Genomic DNA, 21,125 nt, shown 5'->3' on the forward strand with positions numbered 1-21,125 from the left:
TGAGACTCTAATACATGGTCAGCTCCTAGAAGTAGCAGGGCCTTTCTAAAGCTGGGGAAAGCTTTAGACATCTGCTCAATGCAGCTGTTCCAAATACTGTACTAATGAGAATGAGAATTCAGCTTTGATGAACATTCTGGATTAATAGAGGCTTTTGTCATTTTTTCCACAGATAACCACCTTTAAGTGTTATGCTTCATGAGTTGGCAGAAAAGCACGATGGCATAAATTGCACGGTCTTCACGGTTGATCCCTACTTTGCCTAAAGAAGGAGGGCAGTGTTGGTCTGATGCTGGACAAATTAAGAAAGCAACTGGTTTTAATTATTCTTCTGCAGACATCATGCAAGGAAAACCACCCCCAATCACCATTCTTAATGTTTCATGGGTGGGGATAGGTGAATATAGGCAAGTGTTTAGAATGGCTGCTTCACTCATTTGACAAACTGCCCCAAAAACAAGTCACAGGGGAGTGCTGTCAGGCTATTTCTGAAGAAATGCTAAACCCATGCCCCAAACAGGTCCCAGGCATGATGGAAGGATGAGGGGTTATGTGGAATGGAGAGATTTTTTTGTCCTCAACTAGTGTGTCAAGGAAATGGCAGTGCTGGCAGCAAGTAGGAAAAATGCCATAGGAGTGGGCAAAATGTGGCTCCTGCGCTCTTTGTCAGAAGAAGCAGCAGGACATGACTCAACTGACCTTCCATGCAGCATAGTTTAGCACTCTTTTGAACGAGTGCTAAACCCAAGTTTAGAAATAAGAAGCTTGTATAACACCTGACAAATGCCTTGAAAAATGCCAGTCAAGGATTATACATTACTTCTGCAGAACTAGGCATTTAACTTCTCCAGCCCAAGCAAAAATGTCCAGAGAAGCCAGAGAGGAATATGGCCATACTAAAGTGGCCAAAGACTTGCCACATCATCAACCACATCATAATTGAAGTGTGTTAGATTGCATTTACAGCAACAATTGTGCCAGGAGAAAAGGAACAACACTACTTTAACATTGGAATAGCTTAAGATGACTTTAGGCTGTCTCAGCTGTGGGCTGTGGATGAAATGAAGGCAAAGTCATGAGGACATAGCATAAAAAAGTGGTCATCAAGACATTTGTGCATAGTTGAGCCCTGTGACTGTTGTGGCCAAGCCATAATAAATAACACCAATGTCAGGGGCATGACTGCCATTTCAATAGAGCTACATGAATGAAATATAACAGAGCTGAGAAAAAAAAATCTGAAATATCAGTAACCTAATAAATGACAAAAGAATTTGAAAGCTATCAGTTAAATTGAAAAAAAATCATCAAATCCATCATAGATATAAAAATATAACTGGTTCTGGAAGAGGCATGAATACTGTAAAGAAGACTAGAGAAATAAATGGCACACAAGCGGGAGGGGAGAACTGAGTAAAACTTGGACACCCAGAAATGTTATACAGGTAGTCCTCATTTAGTGATCACAATTGGGACCAGCAACTCAGTCATTAAGCAAAATGGTTGTTAAGCAAAACTACAATTGTGTTTATGATCTTACTTCAGCTTTCCTTTGCTTTACAGATCTGCAAAGGCCATAAAGGTGAGGATTGGTGTAAAGTTATTTTTTCATCACATCGTAACTGCGAATGGTCATGCAGTCACTAAACAAGGACTACCCGTATAAGCCAAAAGGAGGAGAAAAACAACAAAACAGTGCATTCCTTACCTGGCACAAGCCGCTGATGCACATGTCTAGTGACTCAGTGTAACATCGGGTTCCATCCAGGACTTTAGGTGCCAGTTCTACAATAAGATTTGTCTCTTTTGCCTGGCACCTCAATGAACATGGGTTGTCAGGATCGTTAGGGACAGGAAGCCATTCATAAAACTGCCCCTGATACTTGACATCGTTGTGTGCTGAACACTGCTGGGTACGGAAATCACCTGCTTCTGGAGGGCAATCCTAAAAACAAGCAGAAAAAAAAAGTCAAAAGTCTACTGAGTCAATAATATACAATGTGCTTAGACACGTGCTGGAAGCAACAATAACTTCAAGAAAATTGAATCCTGAGAAATGCATTGATTCCCTTGTGACCTGTGTCTGTCTTTCTGAACTTCTGGTAACTGGTTAATAAACAAGTCTGCAGAGAAAGAAACAATGAAAAAACTTGCAAAACCTGTTCACCAACGGCAAACAGTGGTATTCCTATGTATCTCTGTCCAAAGGGAAACCATCATCAAAGTGTTTCATGGCACTTTCACTAGAGATTCAACTGATAGTATAATCTTAAGCATGCCTGAGAAGAAAACTGCACTGAATTCAGTGGGGTTCCTCTAAGGAAATGGGCATAGGGTTGCAGCCTACTTATCACTGAGAAACAACTAGAAGTGAATAGCAAGAGAGCAACTCTCTCTGTTTCAGCACAAGACATGGATTGTTGCTACTCTCACAAAATGTTCTTCAGCATTTCTTCTGACTTCACAAGGATGAAGAAAGATGTATATAGACCTAGCCAACTTTTCTTTTCCTTTGAAAATGGAAAGAAAAAAAAAGGGGGGGGGGAATCATGAAAATTGCTTGATTAAAGTGTTTGTTTATTTAAGCATTCTTTGCTAGCTTTTCTTTCCAAAACGACCTAAATCAGCCAGTGAAGCAGTATGAGCCAGAAAAACGGTCTGTATATTTGTATTACTAACACAAGCAAAGATTTTTACAATCTACAGAATCAGTAACTCTTCAGGTTTTTCATTTCAATGCTTTTAAAATAATTTTTAAAATTCCTCTTCTTAATCTCACAGGAGAGGTAGTTTTGGGTGCAACTTCTCTGATTTTTGCTAAATGATATGCAACAGAAGTGGTTTATTTGCTAATATTAGTAAGAACTGCCCAGATATTTTGTTGGACCTCTTAAAAGAAACCAGAGAGAACAGGATAATCCAATTTATAGTAGCCTTGAATATTAACTCACTCATAGAAGTACTTAAATAACCATTTCATTTGGTCAAAGTTTAAACCGATTCATTATTGCAGCTATTTTAATGGAGACTATCAATGAATTCAATATTTGACTGCCAATATTCTCAGAGCATAGAATGTTCATTGTTCATGTCTACTTAAAAGTATATCCCATTGAATTAATTTACCTATCAGGTCCTTAAATAAGAACTATTAATTCCTTTACCGATAAGCTCAGCCTTGCAAAATTGACATGGTTGAAAACTGCTTCTGGCAAGTTAGCCATAAATCACTTTAAGCCACTTAGTCTTTGTGTTTTCACCAGCTTATAAAAACAATCTCCTGCTTCTTCATTCACTTTCATTTATTACTGTGACTTCCTTTTTCTGTGGCTTATATTAAAATGATCCTGCAGTGGGCCGCTAGCTAGTACGGGTAGTCCTTGCTTAACAACCATTTGTTTAGTGATGGTTCAGACTTATAATAGTACTGAAAAAAAAAACGACTTATTCTGTTTTATTGACTATTTTAAAGCCTTTGACTGTGTGGACCATAACAAATTGTGGCAAGTTCTTAGTGGTATGGGGATACCAAGTCATCTTGTCTGCCTCCTGAGGAATCTGTATAACGACCAAGTGGCAACGGTAAGAACAGACCACGGAACAACGGACTGGTTTAAGATTGGGAAAGGAGTGCAGCAGGGTTGTATACTGTCACCCTACCTATTCAACTTGTATGCAGAACACATCATGCGACATGCTGGGCTGGATGAATCCAAGGCTGGGGTTAAGATTGCTGGAAGAAACATTAACAATCTCAGACATGCAGATGACACCATTTTGATGGCTGAAAGCGAGGAGGAACTGAGGAGCCTCATGACGAAGGTTAAAGAAGGAAGTGCAAAAGCTGGGTTGCAGCTAAACCTCAAAAAAACCAAGATTATGGCAACCAGCCATAATTGATAACTGGCAAATAAAGGGAGAAAATGTAGAGGCAGTGACAGACTTTGTATTTCTAGGTGCAAAGATTACTGCAGATGCTGACTGCAGTCAGGAAATCAGAAGATGTTTAATTCTTGGGAGAAGAGCAATGACAAATCTCGATAAAATAGTTAAGAGCAGAGACCTCACACTGACAACAAAGGTCCACGTAGTTAAAGCAATGGTATTCCCCGTAGTAACAAATAGCTGCGAGAGCTGGACCACAAGGAAGGTTGAGAGAAGGAAGAGAGATGCTTTGGAACTGTGGTGTTGGAGGAAAATTCTGAGAGTGCCTTGGACTGCAAGAAGATCAAACCAGTCCACACTCCAGGAAATAAAGCCAGACTGCTCACTTGAGGGAATGATATTAAAGGCAAAACTGAAGTACTTTGGCCACATAATGAGAAGACAGGACACCCTGGAGAAGATGCTGATGCTAGGGAGAGTGGAAGGCAAAAGGAAGAGGGGCCGACCAAGGGCAAGATGGATGGATGATATTCTAGAGGTGACGGATTCGTCCCTGGGGGAGCTGGGGGTGAAGACGACCAACAGGAAGCTCTGGCGTGGGCTGATCCATGACGTCACAAAGAGTCGGAAGTGACTGAATGAATAAACAACAACATGACTGGTCCTCACACTTACAACTGTCACAGCGTCCCCATGGTCACATGATCACAATTTGGGCAATTGGCAACCAGTTTGCATTTATGACTGTTGCAGCGTCCCGTGGTCACCATTTTCAACCTTTCTGGCTGGCTTCTGGCAAGCAAAATCAGTGGGGAACTGCATGATTTGCTTAATGACCACATGGTTTGTTTCACGCTTATGGTGATTCGCTTAACAACTGCTGCAAAAAAAGTCGCAAAATTGGGTCAGCTTTGCTTAATGACAGCTTCGCTTAGAAACTGGAATCTGGGCCCAAGTGTGGTTCTTAAGTGAGGACTACCTGGAACAGTTTCTAACAGTATGTATATCCTGCCTGATCTTGTTTTTTTAGTTGCCAGTGTCACGTACAAAGAGGTTGGCAGAGTCTCCCATTCCACCCAACGTCATCTGTATTTTGCCAGCTATGCAGAGATTACCTCTTCATTTGAAGCATACAGTGCTACTGCCAAACATGTAAACCAGCTTCATGTTGAGTCTGGTTATTGGAACCCCTTAATTAGCCCATTAACAGTAAAGATATGTAGATGGCCCACAGTGTGGCAGGAGGAGAAATGGAAATATTCTAATTCGAACTATACAGAAAAGTGCAGTGAGTAGGAAGTCCGAACCGGTACTTCCTGTCCCCTGCAAATCTTGTAATGCTGTCCCCTGCTCCTTTTAGTGGAACTGGTTCTGTTTCTTCTTAACCAGAATAAATGGGGATCTGCCCTCACCCTTAGAAAAAGCTGCAAAAACCCCTGTGTGAACATTCAGCAAGCTGAGGCCGGGATCAGCCTGAGCATGTAAACAGCCTGGGAAAGTGCTAAAGCAAGTGTAACTCTGTTGCTGATTTCTCTTTTTTCATTCCATGGGGGTACGGAGTCCAGTTTAATAGCTTGGCTTAATCATGCACCCACAGAGCCAAGCTAGATCTCTTATTTGATTCTGGCTTGGCTCAACCCACAAAACGTTCCGGCTTGTACTGATTTATTTTTACAAAGACAAAAGGTCCAACAAAGCATACAGATATATACAGAGTTCTCAGTCTAACTTTACTCACAGTTCAATAGGATTGTTTAAGCACTTTGTTTTTTGTTTTTGAAACCAAAACAACAAAAACACACGGTCAACCTAGCACATTCTCAAGACTCTGCGGGTGATCAGGAGCAAGAGTAAAATACTACTACTCTTTTATTTTCATGATTAAAATAATAACACAGGTTTAAATAGCCAAATGGGTGTTTGGAGAAGTTTTCTGTGAAACTTAAGCTGCTTGAAGGGTAAACATAAGCACTCAGGAAAGCGTACAGGCATACTTATGCCACTGGCCCCAAGGCAAGAATGAATGAATTTCAATCCCTGGTGTGAAGGGCCAGCACAAACATGCGATGTTCACTCCCAGTTCAGTTTAACATCTTTCAGGGTTTCCAGCACAAGACCCTCTTATTACTTACCTATTTTCCAAAACAGGCTATGTAGCCAGGCAGGACTGGAGATTGGTGAACTTACTAGGTTTTGTTTTTGTTTTTTATCCAAGTTGCCATTCTAACCGCAAACCCAAAGATCAAATGGCCAGACACCCACACCCTGACAAGCCTTGTTCTGCTGGTCCTTCTCATAGCTGCTGTACGGCTGTTCCAGAAGAGCAGTGAAGCTACAGTGTGGCAGCTGACTTTCTCAAAACTCTTTCCAGGTGCATGGTCAGCACCAATTCCAAGCAGGCAGTGAGAACATGCTGATGAAGTGCTTAATCACTGTTTATTTAGTCATGGTTTGTTAAACAAGCCACAATAATCAGACCCCACCAGAAAGAAGCCCTCAATTGTGTTTCTTCTCCAGAGACTTTATGGAAAAGAATCACCTTGATGGTATTCCTGAATGTTGGTAGGGAAAGAATCATCCTAACCTTTTTGGGGGGAGGGGGGTGTCAGAGAGAGATTGTGAGAAGGCTGGGAAAGGCATAGAAGGGAGAACGGGCATAAACAATCAAGGGAGAGAGAATGAGCACATTAACTGGCAGCTTATCTCATAAACACTGCTTAGCCCAGGTGGCAAGAAATCCTGTGAAGAAGCATTTCAGATCATCCAAAGAGACTCCACCTTGATTAACCCACTATAAATGAGGCTGAGAAATTCTACTTAACATTTCTAAGATTCTGTATTTACCCATGAGCAGCATTAAATACACCTTACTGGAATCTGTGTAGTTCTTGCTACCTTGAACTTGCCCAGCTAGCCGAAGCTTGACAAGGGGCAAGCTGTTGTAGAAAGAGGGGCTTGTGACTATGAAAGCCTGCCTCCGATTCCCTCTCGCTTGAAAAAGAAGGCCTTTAAGACAAAATACTCCCCCGCTGCTGAGTTCCTACAGCATGTTGTTCCTAAGCTTTCAGTAGTCCTCTCATTTGAACTACTACTCTGTGTAGGGGCTAGTCTTTGAAGTTGACTTGGAAGCTACAACTGATGCAAAAGACAGCAGTCTGCCTGCTGATACACAGGACCTGATACAGCACATAACACCCACTGCATTGGCTGTAGCTTGGGAGAGCAGCACTGTATCCAAACGTGAGGACACGAGTCACTACTGAATGCTTAGGAACAACATGCTGCGGGAACTCAGCAACTGGGGGTTTTTATCTAAAAAAGTACTGCATTTTCCCAGTGACAGATCACTAATAGAATCTCTGCCTGATATTAATCCTATCTAGAACTTGACACTCTGGGTACTCCATTTTGAATTTAGGAACAGTAAGTTTTCCCCCCCACTATTAGGTATCTCTGTGGTTTGCACATGCAGGCCTATCTTGAACACTTACTTATAATCATGACTCATCAGACTCATCCAAGGTCTTAAACAATGGCTTAGCTAGTGATCCCCATACCTGGGCTGTAAAACTCTGGACCACTAGATGGCAAGTGAGTATTCTCTGTCTTTGATGCCTATTAATGGTTATCCTGATATAGCAGCTGGGAGAGGGAAGCCCTATCTGAGACCTGCTATAGACAAAGTACAGATCCCATTTTTTTCGGAGACGCTACTCCAGTTAAGTTATATTGGTCGGATGGATACTAAGGAGAGAACTGTCTTAGTGACATCACCTTAGTTGTAGAATACCCTCTCCAGAAATGCTAGCTGGCACATATTCTTTAACTTCTGGAGCTTCAGAGGAATAACTTTTTTTTTACTCTTAGGATTTTGAAGGGACTTACAGAATTTTTATGGGCTGTATTTTTTGCTTTCTAAAGTTTTAGAATTTTACTGTTTTGCATGTGTATTTTTAATATGGATCTTAATTATGCTTAAACCATGTACACCACTAAGATAGCTTTTGTTAAGGGTCTCAGTGTAACATTGTAAATGAAGTTAAAAAATAAAGTGCTGACTTGGAGCTAGAGAACTAGGATTGAAATGTTTTCTTAATTGTGACTTAGTGGGGGAATTGGGGAACTCAGTCTTTTCCAAACTCACCATCTTTCTTTTAAAAAGAGTTTCAATCATCATAGCTCATGGAAGTTTATTGTTCGGGGGAAAACAAAATAATTATACAATTGTTTGGCATACATAAAGCATTAGTGAAAGATACGTTACCAATTGTAATTACTGCTGCAAGATTTTGTTGCACATTCATTCCAAGAGATTAAAAAAAGCGATTTCATTCTACATAAATTATTACACTTTTATGTAAGGGGATAGCTTGTGGGTTTGGGGCCCCAAGTCTCAGTGCCTCACTCTTGTAATTTTACTTTCCAATGGACAATTTTCCTCTCAACCACAATCATAGGCTCTAGTTTCTTTTAGTTGTTTCTTTTCCCTGTTTTAAAAAAACGAATGGCTCACCGCATACACACACACATGATACATCTTGCTACAAGATGCTAGGTTAGAACTGCAGTTTATTCCAGTTTCAGTCTGGCCTGGTTCTCCTACCTGTACTTGTATGGCCTAGTCCAGTGTTTCTCAACCTTGGCAACGTTAAGATGTGTTTCCCAGCCGGCTGAGGAATTCTGGGAGTTGAAGTCCACACATCTTAAAAGTTGCCGAAGTTGAAAAACACTGATCTGGTCACACAGAGCCAACAGACTTCTTCTTTCCTGTGCAAGTGTGAGGAAAGCTAGAACACAGAACAGCATGAGCAATACACAGCAGGAACTATTTCCTGACTGTTGAACTGTTGAATAAAGAAGGAAAGCTCACAAAAGCATTCTTTCTTTGTACATCCATGGAATTACACCCACACCACAGGACCCTGATTTCTGATTCAGCCATACAAGATCTCTTTAAGACACACACACACACACGAATGCATCTGACAGCTTTTCCTTCCCTTGAATGTTATCTTAGTGTCCATACTTACAACTCTTGCTGATACTCTCAGGCTAACATTTCTACAAAAACAATTTTGATTTTAAAGATGGTCAACAATTTCTTAAATGCATAGAATCTTTTCTTTGACTGTAAGCAGATTATGCTGTCATAAAGTTTCTTGCGGACATACAAACAGCAATACTTTCTACCATGACCTCTTACATGTCCTCAGCGCAACTCATAATGGTAATATAGGTCTGTCACATTTAAATCTCATTCCAAACCATTCCAAATCATCAGTGAACTGGAGATGGGGTTGGGGAAACAAGATGAATTTCTTATGTCATTTGTTGGAGATAAGCAGTTCAGGTTACTTGGGACAAAAATGGATTAAGCTTTTAATAGTTTACTTAGGAGGTTTATTATTAAGAGTTCTTACTGAGATTTTCTAATACAGGTAGCCCTTGCTTAATGGCCTGAATTGGGACCAGAATTTCCACTGCTAAGCGATGTGGTTGCTAAGTGAAACATCACGAGTGCACCGCTTAACGACAGCAGTTTTGGTAGTCTCAGGTGCGGCTGTTAGGCCAGAACTGCGCCATTGTTAGGTGGGGACCTCATGCTTCTCCTGCCCTGCCATGTTTGCCTCTGCTTCAACTCCCCCGACCTGCTTATCTCCCCCACATCTCTGTCCTTTTGGCTGCCCTGCACTCCGCCGCCCCCAGGTGACCTTCACCGGCTTCTTCCTCCTGCTGCTGATGAGGCACGCCCAGCCTGGCCCTTTGTGAGGCAGCTGCTGGCCATGTGTGAGGCTTCAGGAAGGCAGCGTGTGGCCAGCAGCTGCCTCGTGAAGGGCCAGGCCGGGTGTGCCTTGTTAGCAGCAGGAGAATGAAGATGACGAAGGTCAGCGGGGGGAGGCAGGGGTGGCAGAGTGCAGGGAGGTGGGGATGCAGGGGTGCAGGGTGGAGTGCACAGTGGCAGGGGCGGCAGGGGAGGTGGAGTGCCGGGCAGCCAAAAGGGCAGAAATGGGGGGGAGATAGGCAGGTGGGGGGAGCTGAAGCACATGCTGCGGTCGTAAATGTGGGTGGGCTGCCAAGTGCCCAGATTTTGATCATGTGATGGGGGCGCTGCAAGGGCCATAACTTCAAGGATCTGCCATAACTACCATTCGTTCAGCCCCGTCAAAACTGTGAACAGTCGCTGAACGAATGGTTATTAAGTGAGGACTACTTGTAGAAAAACAGAACAATTTTGCAACCTCTCACATCTCACACATACATGCAGTGATTCTATAGTTACATGAAAGAGAAGCACGTCTTCTGCAACAGTGAATAGGAGCATCATCTAAACCATAATCATTTCATAATTTGTTTAATAAGGCACAATTGGCTGGGTTAACGTATCCTGCTAAAGCTAAACTGTGATTTTTAATCCAGGATAGCTGGGTTTCTATTTATTGCCCTGCTACGTGTTCTGAGGTTAAAGCAACTTGTGACAGATAGTAACATTCAGGTCCCTGCTCTGGTGAACTTCTTCTAAATGAATTAAGCTATATACTTAAGCTCCAGTTGTAGATTCTTTTATATTAAAGAATATCATTACACCATAATTTATTTGCTCCCTGATTTGCAAGATAAGGGTTCATCTCACAGCTTAGCTAGCTAATGTAAGTAATAAAACCATAAAGTTCCTATTTTGGAAGTTATCTGGAATGTGGAGACAGCTGGAGACAAAGGTGACTTTTGCTCTGAGATATAACAGAATTCATCTGTTTAGACCTGCTGGTTTAACTTACGTAGTTAATTTGCTAAATGTACAGAGTGGTAGATCCAGCCCCTATGAAGGGAATCATACCAGATAGTCCCTGACTGTGAACCTGGGAAAGGTAAAATGTTAAAATTTGAAAGTGCGGAAATTCAGGTCATCCCAGTTGTGATTATAGATGATGATTTTTTTTAAAAAAAGATTATTTTCAGGAAAAGGAATTGGTGACTTTTTGTCACTAAAAATAGAACACATTTGGCAGCTGAAGGTGAATCTCCAGGAAACAAAGGGGTGAAAGAATAGTTTTCAAAAACCATATTTTATGGGTCTCCAACATGGCAGAGAAAGCAGCATTAAAAGATCCAGCCAGCCAAAAAATGTGTGAGTCACTTAAGATTTTTGTTTACATTTCATACCAAAGGGCATATAATAACACAGCAAGTTCTAAAAATGTGCCTTTTTCTTTTACTGCATTCAGGGTCATTTTCCAAGAAACAACAAAGGGTATTTTTCCTCCAAAGTTGCAGAATGATTTCAGACATATTTGGTTGGCTTCTTCTCCCTCAGATTTCTACCACAATTCAGAACACAAATAACTCTTTCTTGCAACCAAAATTAAGAACTTCTGGGCTGACTCTTTCTAACTGTAGTAGCATAGTACTAAATTTTCTCTGAAAAGATGTACAGATGCAGGTCTGCTTGCATTCACATATGCACATCATATTATTGCAGTTCTGTTGATGAAATGGTGCTTAATCTGACTGCACTGATTTTATTTATAAAACTCATAAATTATTTGGGCCACTGGGAGCTGAGAGTGAAACCCTTCTACCTCAGATGGTTGGAAAAATAGTGAAACACTGCACCACTGGAGTTTGTTCTTCAAATCAAAAACCATAAGGAAAAGTAGCAATTTCAGGAAAGAAAAACAGTAAATAAAAATAAAACGTTTCTGCTGGGTTTCAAACCAGCAACCTTCTATTTGCAAGGCATTATGTTACTACAGCACTGACTCAATTGAAAGAGTGATCCTCCCTCTATGAAGTAACCAGTGAACTGCTGGGGTAAGCCTACAACAAGCTGAGACACACTATCTGAAACAGGCAGGAGTGCTCAAGGCACTCTTGAAGTTGATTAATAAAACATGCCCTGAGTGGGGGATTAACAGAGGGTGACATCCATTTTTGGTGTTGCTTGTCCATTCTGGTGACAGGATAATCCAGCAGTATGGACAGGACCTAAAAAGAATGTTGACCTATGGTAACACAATCTTTTATTTTTAAATGAAAAATACAAACAAACTTGCAAAGAAGTATTGAGTTTGCATGAAGTGAATTAGGTTCCATTTCAGAATTGTGTTTGTGTTCTCCCTTAATTATACCACTGGTACCCAGGAGCACACCAAATATACATCTAGACCAAGTGAAGATCCATAGGTCTGTCAACTTTTTCATTGTTTGAAAACAAGACTTTAGCAGTTGTAGCTGTTCCTGCATAAAAATGAAGTTGCTATCATGAACAAGATTAGTAAAAGAGCTGACAACTTTCATCTATTGCTTATATCCACCACGTGAATGTCCATGCATGTACTTATCATGTTGGACTTAAGTCTCTGTATTGGTAATGGTATTTTAATGTAGCTTCCTGATAAGCTGCAGAGCATGGTGTTGGGTGCTGGTTTGTTGAATTCAGTGTAGCCATAGGGTTATGGAACTACTTAGTACATTCTGCACTGTAAGTATTTACTGTTATTATATTGTGAGACAGTATACTTGGTTTTTTCCCATATACCCTAGCATAGAGTGAAGTCAATCAAATTCTTCAAGTTAAAATTTGAGAAGGAAGGACTGCTCTCTCAATCCAATATTGGGAGCTACATAAAAGCCCCACTCTGGAAAATTAAATAAACTAATATATTTATTATATTGCACTCAAACATGAAAGGAAAGAGCATAGGTTCTAATATTATGTGAAGGCAGATCATAGGGCAATCTAAGTTCTTAGAGACTTTCTCTGAATAGATTCCGAATAGAGAGATGCAGTGAATAAAAGAGAAATTTGAAAAAGCTTTTTGTCAGTTTTATCTGGATTTCTTCAAATTACTTCTTTGGTTATTATGATTCTGCACTTGTAAAAGCACTGAAGAGAAAAAAAATGCACCTCCCTATGTGCAAAATGCAATTGCTGAGGAAATAAGATCAACCTTAAGAGAAAAGTTGTGCATGTACCATGTACTAGAAATAAGAAAATGAGAAACAAATGTGTACTTATCACACCAAAAATAGGATAGTTTGGAAATTCCCTCAGTGAATACTGGTCCTAGATATCTTTCCTTATGTCCCCGCATTTTCAGTGTCAATTTGTCAGTTCCCCCTCCTGCTGTTTTGATATATGCAATGTATATGCAGGTACGTACCAACAGGCGCAGGAATCTCTTTTGCTATAAAGGCTTGGCTGTTTCCCTACATGTGATTGATCTCTTTCCCGAACTCTGAAGGAAGAATTTAAAACTATTTCTGCAACATACATGTAGAGAAGACAATTCAGAGGCAGTTTTGTGAGGCAGTTATATAATGTTTCCTACTCATTAATTTCAGTGTAAATGTACTGCCATTTGTGTAAGGATCAGGCTTATTTTGATTCACATCTGTAAATCAATTCGAAACACATACAGGCAGGGAGGAAATGGAAAATAAAAAATGCATAGGATCATAGATTTCCCAGACCCGGATACATTAAATCCACAGGGCACAAATGACACAAACCATTCATTAAAATTATTTTAATGCTAAATGAATGTTTCCTTGAATCTCTGGGAGGAAAAAAAATGTTATGAGGTAGATTTCCATCATAAAAAAGTCTCTAACCAGCTGCTTGACTACCACACAGTTTTCCCTAAAAAAGGGAATATGATGCTAAATATCCACCGAAGTCTATTAGGAAAAAGCCACAGATACCAGTTTGGTTTTTTTTATCAACTTTAAGGGAAATCTTCATTTCCAGTTAAAAGCCAGTTCGGAAACTGGAATAGAAACATGGAGAAAATCCACACTTAGCCATAAAAGCTCACTAAATGACTTTGGGCCAGTTACAATCACTCAGCCCAACCAACATCATATGGTTGGGGCTGTGAGGATAAGATTGGAAAAAGAGCATTCTCTGCACCGCCTTGACCTTCCACAGGTAAGATGGACTAGCTATAACAAACATGATGGCAAGATGCTGCTGTACATTCAAAATTATAGTAATGAATAAGATCTGTTGAGAACTATTCTGTGGATGGCAAATGCCCTTAGGTCTAGCTGAAATGCTATCTATCCAGTCTCCAGGCTGTAATGAATCCAAATTATTTTGGAATGGTGGATACTACCACTAGGGTTTCCTTAGGCCTAACCATGATTATTCTTTTAAGAGGAGAGATAGAAGGTATGAGAGTATGTAATCCTTGGTCCCTCAGATCAGGACAACAGAATCAGTATCTCTATTATACATTTCAAAGAAGGCAAAACCTGTCACTAGTGATGACATGGACTAATGACATAGTACCAACAGATACCAAAGAGCAGGTAAGCACACACAGATCCACAAGTTGTAACTGTTGTTGTGACTGCCTGAATCAAAGATTTACTGCTGGCTTGGATGTCCAGCAATGGCCTCCAAGAACATGTCAACCATGATAGGCTGTTACTGCACATTCCTTGAGAGACAGAAAATGGTGCACTGAATTATCTCTTGGCAGACAAAAATAAACCCCTAAGATACAGCTCTAGCAGAGTAAGCAAGCCTTAGTTGCTGTAATTGCTGCATTGGTTGCCAGGATTTTAAGAGGCACTACCCAGGAGGCACTGGCATGACAATGTTTAATTGTGGCACCTCCCACGCAGAATGAAGCAAGTGTCGATCTTGCTCCCTGTTAAAATTTTCTCCCCACAAAGCACTTTTCTGAAAAACGAAAGGGAAAATAGGGGATGGACTGAAGAGTATATCACTTCTTCTACTGTGCTACAGCCCTTCCTTCATCAATTGATGTCCACTCAGAAGTCACTGAAGTTGGTAAATCTCATAGCAAAAGGCAACCACAGCAGATTTCCTGCCTTGCCTTCTCTGTAATTAAAAAAGATAATCCTGTGAGGAGTAAGCTTGTGGGGGCAGCAGCAGATAAAGAAATCTAGACAGGACTGCCTTCGTGTCTATAGAAAGTAGCAGAATTTATGTCAGGAACACTTCGTTGGCGTCTCCATATAGCCATTATTGTGTAAATTGTCTCAAAGTTAGACCCTGATCTCTTCTTTCCACCTGCCCTTCTGTGTCCCTTTTGTCCATGCAGTCTAATTCACAAGTTGACAAAGTAAGGGATTGCTTAGGGTAATGCAGAAGATCTCACGGCCACAGCCAACTCCCCCCAAATAACATTTCTAGTGCTTTTTTTCACCTTGTGCTCCAGTTAAAAAGACTATTTCTAGTATGTATACTTAATAATTTCTTATGAACAGATATTTGTATATATAAAGAGATGTAGATTCAGAAAACTCTTATTTAGCAAAAAGAGAATGGTTTATATTTAGCAGTATCACTGCTAGAATTGCTGTTCTAAAGTTTCTGTTTCAGGACACAATGGACTGAATGTATAAATGCATGTGTCTTTGTATATATTTTGTTATATCAACTATGGGTCAATTTGCTGCAAATCTGTTTTTCTCTAGTCCACTGTTATTGCTTAGAAGACTAATCTAGGACAGCAGCTTAAGCTATGTTTTAGGAATCATAACGATCCACTAAAATCAAGCTGTAAGTAAACAGGTTCCTATTTATATTTATAAATGAGAAATTATTAGGTAATGCCTAATGATTAACAAATAGAGTATTTAATATACTTTAATTTATAGTTTGTAAAATAATTATTTTAAAAATACCATTCAATTATGTATTGTTAATACATTTCAAAAAAATGAAAAGGAGGATATAAAGCTTATTTTTTAAAATTCTGCTTAGTATTTCTCACACAGCCCATGGCCACAGAATTTGTCTTTTTTATAGACTGTTTTTTTAAAATAATAGAATGTTTATAGATGAAAGCAGAAGATATAGCACAAGCATCACAGAGCATTACTTAGGATCTACATAATACTCAAGTTCAGCTATTCCCAAGATGCAGCCATGAAATACTCAACTAACAGGGGACTCAAGGCATTACTCAAACCATCTGAAAAATATCTGGAAGCTGGTGTAAAGGGGGGGTTTCCTAAGTAATGGGCAAAGCAAAATTTATGGAGATGCTGAATGCTTCATAATGAGGGTGCCACAAAAAGGGTCATTGTCATAAGCAAGTTCACAAGTGAACCCTCCTCCAGAAATCTCAAAGGAAGAACTGGAACATGTGCCCCCACAACACATTTAGGGCCTAATAAATCAACATCTATATTGTGAAGTAACTTTGAAACAAGTAAGTAGTCAGTTCAACTTGTGGGCAACAGGCTTAATGTAACCCTGACCCTTCAAGTAACAAAGCCACTAAGCAGCAACGATTTGGTTGATTGGTCCTAGGGTAACCATGCATAATACTGTAGATTCTTCCCTACTCAGATAATAATACGAACTACTGAAGAAACAGTTAGCAGAAAAGCAGCTGATATGGAAACTCTGATGCATATCAGGTATGTATCAAATTTGCATTTTGAAATAAGTAATTTTGACTTTCCTGTTGTCAGAATTGTTGTCCTGTTATTTTTAATCCTATGTGGAGATGGCCATTTTAAATTTCATTGGTATATGTTTAGGGTGAATTATAAGATTTTTGTTTCCTTGGACTTCTGATGAACTGTGAAAATTTAGTGGGTCCCAGAAAGCTTAAATCTGGACAAGGCTAGAGGCCAGCTCGTCTCTATGCAGTTCTGGTACTGAAGATAAATTTCAGCAGTCCTCTAGGATGCTTCTAGCATGCTTCTGACTCTTTGGGACAGTTATCTGTGAACCTTTATTCTGCAGATAAATGTTTTCAGTATCATAGCCATAAGATAGGGCCTACCCTAAGAACAACATTTAAAAAAAAAGAAAAGGAGAGAGAGAATTGGAGAAGTTCAGCCATTCCTATAAACAAGAGCTTCAATTTAGGTGTAATCCCAGCTTCCCAGCAGGGTGATCCAGCAACAACAAACTAACCCCAAGCCGCAGTTTAAATCCCGTCAGCTGTGACAGTCTCTCTTTCGTTTCTCTTCTGCAGAACCATGGTGTGTCTCTTGACTGACGTGAATTAACTTCGTCGCTCTCCTCAATGTCCTGGTGAAGCAAAAGTGCCTCGCAGCTGGAGCACAACCCACAAAGCCACAGGCAGCCTTATTTACCCAACAGTCCTCAGTGGTTCCCGCTGAAGGAAGCACACGACTAGACTGAAGGAAGGTTCCAATGACCCCAGCAGGACTCTAGTGCAATCCTGTGAAAACTAAGGTGATTTAAATGCCAATCAAGTCAATGGGATTTAAGCAACATAACTATGCGCAGGATTTCAGCCAAACTGAAAGAAGGAGAATGCAGGGAAGGATATTCATGAACAATGTTCATTACTGGAAAAAAACAACCCAAAACGTTGAATTTAGGGCTTGTAGCACAATTCCAGGAAGTTATAAAAGAAAAAGCAAGGGTAAAAGACTTCCTTCTTTCAAGGCTTTAGTGCAAAGGGAGATAAATACACTTTCCTGGTCAGAATGAGCACCTTGCCAACATGGAGAACTGATGCATCCTGCCACAGCCAATAACATTTTGACCATAAATATGCTTGCGTATACCCATTATCTATTTGGAATTCCATATTCCACTCATATAAACGTAAGACTGTTCATTCAATTTCCAATGTATCCCTTCAGCGTTGTGGCAAATGTTGCAGTTATATGGAATCTGAATAAACCTTTTCAGTTGTTCTTACAACATGAAACCTATAATAGGGAATAGCAAAAAGTAAGAAGGGAGAGTGGGAAGTCATGCAGAGAATCTTCATATCATAGAAGGGGTTTCCTGATGATTCAATTATCCCTTTAGACATGGACAGTGAGGGGAACAACGATGGGAATAAAGAAGATCTAATGCAGTAACACTTGAAAATCATTAGTCTTTACTTACCACATTGCTGCATGTTCTGTATCTAATATTCCGTCCTTCACAGCTCCTACATCCATAAAAAAGGGGGAAAAAGCACATATCACACACTAACCAGCAGAATGTTCCTAGTTGCTAAAGGAAAAGTCACCTCCACTACCATTTACTAGTCGTTTACATGGAATTCAGAATTCCCACTGTTGAATACTGTTAGCTGCATTTTTGCTACAATGTATTATCCTGTGGCAAAAATGCACATTTTATGCTTGAGAGGCAATTTTTCTTATTCTCTGTAGCTAAAACTTTTGTGCCTGCAAAAGCATATAGTCATCATCAAGAAGAAAATACAATTGTGTAATTATAGTAAATTGTCCACAGAGTTTGCTATCCTTGTCTATTGCAGGAAAATAGGGTTCTGCTTACATGAATAAAGACTAATCGTTATTTATGTGGTAACCATCAGTGGACTATAGTTCACTTTATCTTCTTCAGGTGTATGCAGTATTATTCCTTATTCATTAGGCCAGGAATTATCTATTTATTTATTAAATTTCTCCACTGCCCATCTCATGCAATGACAACTCTGAGCGGTTTACAATAAATAAAAGAATAAGAATTCATTATAAAATATAAATATGGATAAATATAAAAATGTAAAATATAAAGTATGAAGTCCAAGATGGTCTTAATGAAATTTACCAGGGCCATATCACGGTACCAGCCACCTCCACGATCAACTATCCCCGCTCTCACCCCAAGCAACATAGAAGTTGCTGACATAATAATTAACTATAGATATTCACTAAACATTCACAAAAACATCTGGGGGGTGACACAGATATTTTTTTATTGAGGTGGTAATATTAATTGTAGCATTGCTAATTTCAGATGTCCAGCTATATTCAAATTAGGGGTACACAAAAATAACAAGAATATGGTTACATATATATTTTATTGGGCAATACCATGGAGGGAAAAAAGCACGTTTGAACCAACACTCTGGATTAACAAGCAATTTGACAGGCATGTAGACACATACCGACACGCAAAGAGAAAAAAAATCACTAGTATAGTCATTTTCCAAGAAACTGGAAAAGGTTGTTCCATTCAAAGGAGAAGAACCTTTGGTCTGTTGAAGGCTGCATCCCCTGAGGTTATTTAATTAACACTTTTTAAAAATGAATATGAGAGTTAAAATCCATAATGCTGCTGGATACTGAAAGGACCGGTTTGAATAGAAAAACTTGCTTCGTGGTCTACCATAACAGCCTCCAGTAACATTGTATGTTTATACATTATTTACATTTCTTTAGGTTTCAGCTGTCTCCTGATGAAAATTTCACAAAATAAACTACATTTTTTAAATATCTTAGTACAGTTTGGCCCAAATGATATCACACTAAGAGAGGCAGTGAGTTTAGCTGTGTTTCCCCATTTAATCAGGTCCTTTGGAGATGCCTGGGGACACTGTTACCTACAACCTAAGTCGATTGATTTGCTCAGTTTGAAGAAAATGTACTATCTAGATATTTATATTTTTAAAAACTATACTGACATCTGAATTACAGTCATATGTTCAGATATTATTAATGCCACATTACATATCATCATGGTTGCTGCAAACAAATTTTTTTTACACTGAGCATAAACCATCCTCCCTATTTCTTTTTTTTAATATCAGAATTAAAAAAATAGACCATGCTTTATGTTGCATTTGTAGTTGAGTAGTGTATGGCGGTGTTCACAGGACAAGCTAATGCCCAAAAATCTCGAAGTATGCCACCATTTTGTTGGAGTTCCAAATCCAATGGCTCCGACTCAGCAGCAGCTCATGATCTACAGACCAGAAGGGTTTTTTTTAAAAAGGTAGGGTATAAATACAGAGTTAAGGATTTACACTGTATCCTACTTTGTTTATCACTCTGCTCACTCTCTCATAACTAATCTGAGATCACTTCCTTCTGCCTTACTTCCTATACAAATGAAGCACATATTCTTGGATTCTTCTTCTAGGATGTAGCTAACTAGATACTAGGTGTTGCTTATCCCTATAATATCCTGACTATAAATAGATTTTCTGTCTCTGATAGTTACAAAACCGGCTCCACTATCCTTTCCTCTGATTAGATTATCATACTCCAGAACTCTCACACTCATGTACACACACACAACACTTCAAACTCCAAGCCACTTTACTGCTCCCCTCACCATCATAAAGGAAAAGGTAAAGGTTTCCCTTGACATTAAGTCCAGTCGTGTCCGACTCTAGGGGGCGGTGCTCATCTCCGTTTCAAAGCCAAAGAGCCGGCGTTTGTCCGTAGACACTTCCGTGGTCATGTGGCCGGCATGACTAAACGGAACGCCATTACCTGCCCGCCAAAGCGGTACCTATTAATCTACTCACATTTGCATGTTTTCAAACTGCTGGGTTGGCAGGAGCTGGGACTAGCAACGGGAGCTCACCCCATCACGCGGATTCGAACTGCCGACCTTCCGATCAGCAAGCTCGGCAGCTCAGCGGTTTAACCCGCAGTGCCACCGCATCACCATCATACACAGCCCTTAATTCAAGTGTTGCAATTTATCTTGTTAAAACCTGAAACAGCCACTACTGTATCTTTATAGTAACCATGTAACCCAGTGACAAATCTGGGTACAAGTCCCAATATCCAGAAACCCCAAATGGTGGTCACTTTGGGTTTGGTTAATAAGGTAAACCCCGAAGCTCAGTTAAAGAGCTGTTAAAATGGCCATATGTACTTGTTAATGAAACATTTTAGTTTAGCATGTGATGAAACCTATAGAATCATGAAGTATAATCCTGCAAGGTTTTCCAAAAAACACAGAGAAAAACTAGGTCTCTGTAACCTAGCTTATATTGAAGAACATTTCTTAGAAGGATTCTAAGTAGTTTTTAATGAAGAAAAGCTATCTATCTCACAAAGAGCAGTGATTAAATCTTTGCTAATTTTTGGCCTTTTTAAATGAAATCTAACGTGGTGTGGGGGGCAGTTTTCTGTTGTGGTTAAGGCACCAGCCTAGAAACCGGGAGACTGAGAGTTCTAGTCCTGCCTTAGGTACAAAGTCTGCTGGGTGACCTTGGGCTAGTCCCTCTCTCTCAGCCCTCGGAAGGAGGCAATGGCAAACCACTTCTAGGAGTCAAACACTGACTCAAATGCACACACCCACACAAACACACACACTTGTGGTGTACTTGCCTCCAAGCATATTACGTCTTCCTAAATAGAGTAAGCAGCCTGGAGTCCATAAACAGTGGCCAGATATAAGCCTTTCTTTTGGTTCTTGAAATCCACCCACTATCTCAGATCATGCTGCTAATATTTGACAGGAAGTTCCCAATTTGCATTGGCATGTGTTTTCACTTAAAACCAAACAAATCCTAAGC

The 21,125-nt window shown here is 39.9% G+C and overlaps 1 protein-coding gene across 1 annotated transcript in view; it reads right to left on the bottom strand.

Moving 5' to 3' along the window:
- The window catches only part of ADAMTSL1 (ADAMTS like 1), a 588,401-nt gene that overhangs the window by 180,286 nt on the left and 386,990 nt on the right, over positions 1-21,125 (bottom strand). Inside the window, exons 4-5 of the mRNA XM_063295031.1 lie at positions 17,744-17,789; positions 1,709-1,945 (exon numbers count right to left, since the gene is read on the bottom strand). Of these exons, the coding sequence (XP_063151101.1) occupies positions 1,709-1,945; positions 17,744-17,789 (283 nt within the window). The remainder of the gene's footprint in view (positions 1-1,708; positions 1,946-17,743; positions 17,790-21,125) is intronic.

This window comes from Candoia aspera, chromosome 2 (assembly GCF_035149785.1).
Source record: "Candoia aspera isolate rCanAsp1 chromosome 2, rCanAsp1.hap2, whole genome shotgun sequence".
NCBI lineage: Eukaryota > Metazoa > Chordata > Lepidosauria > Squamata > Boidae > Candoia > Candoia aspera.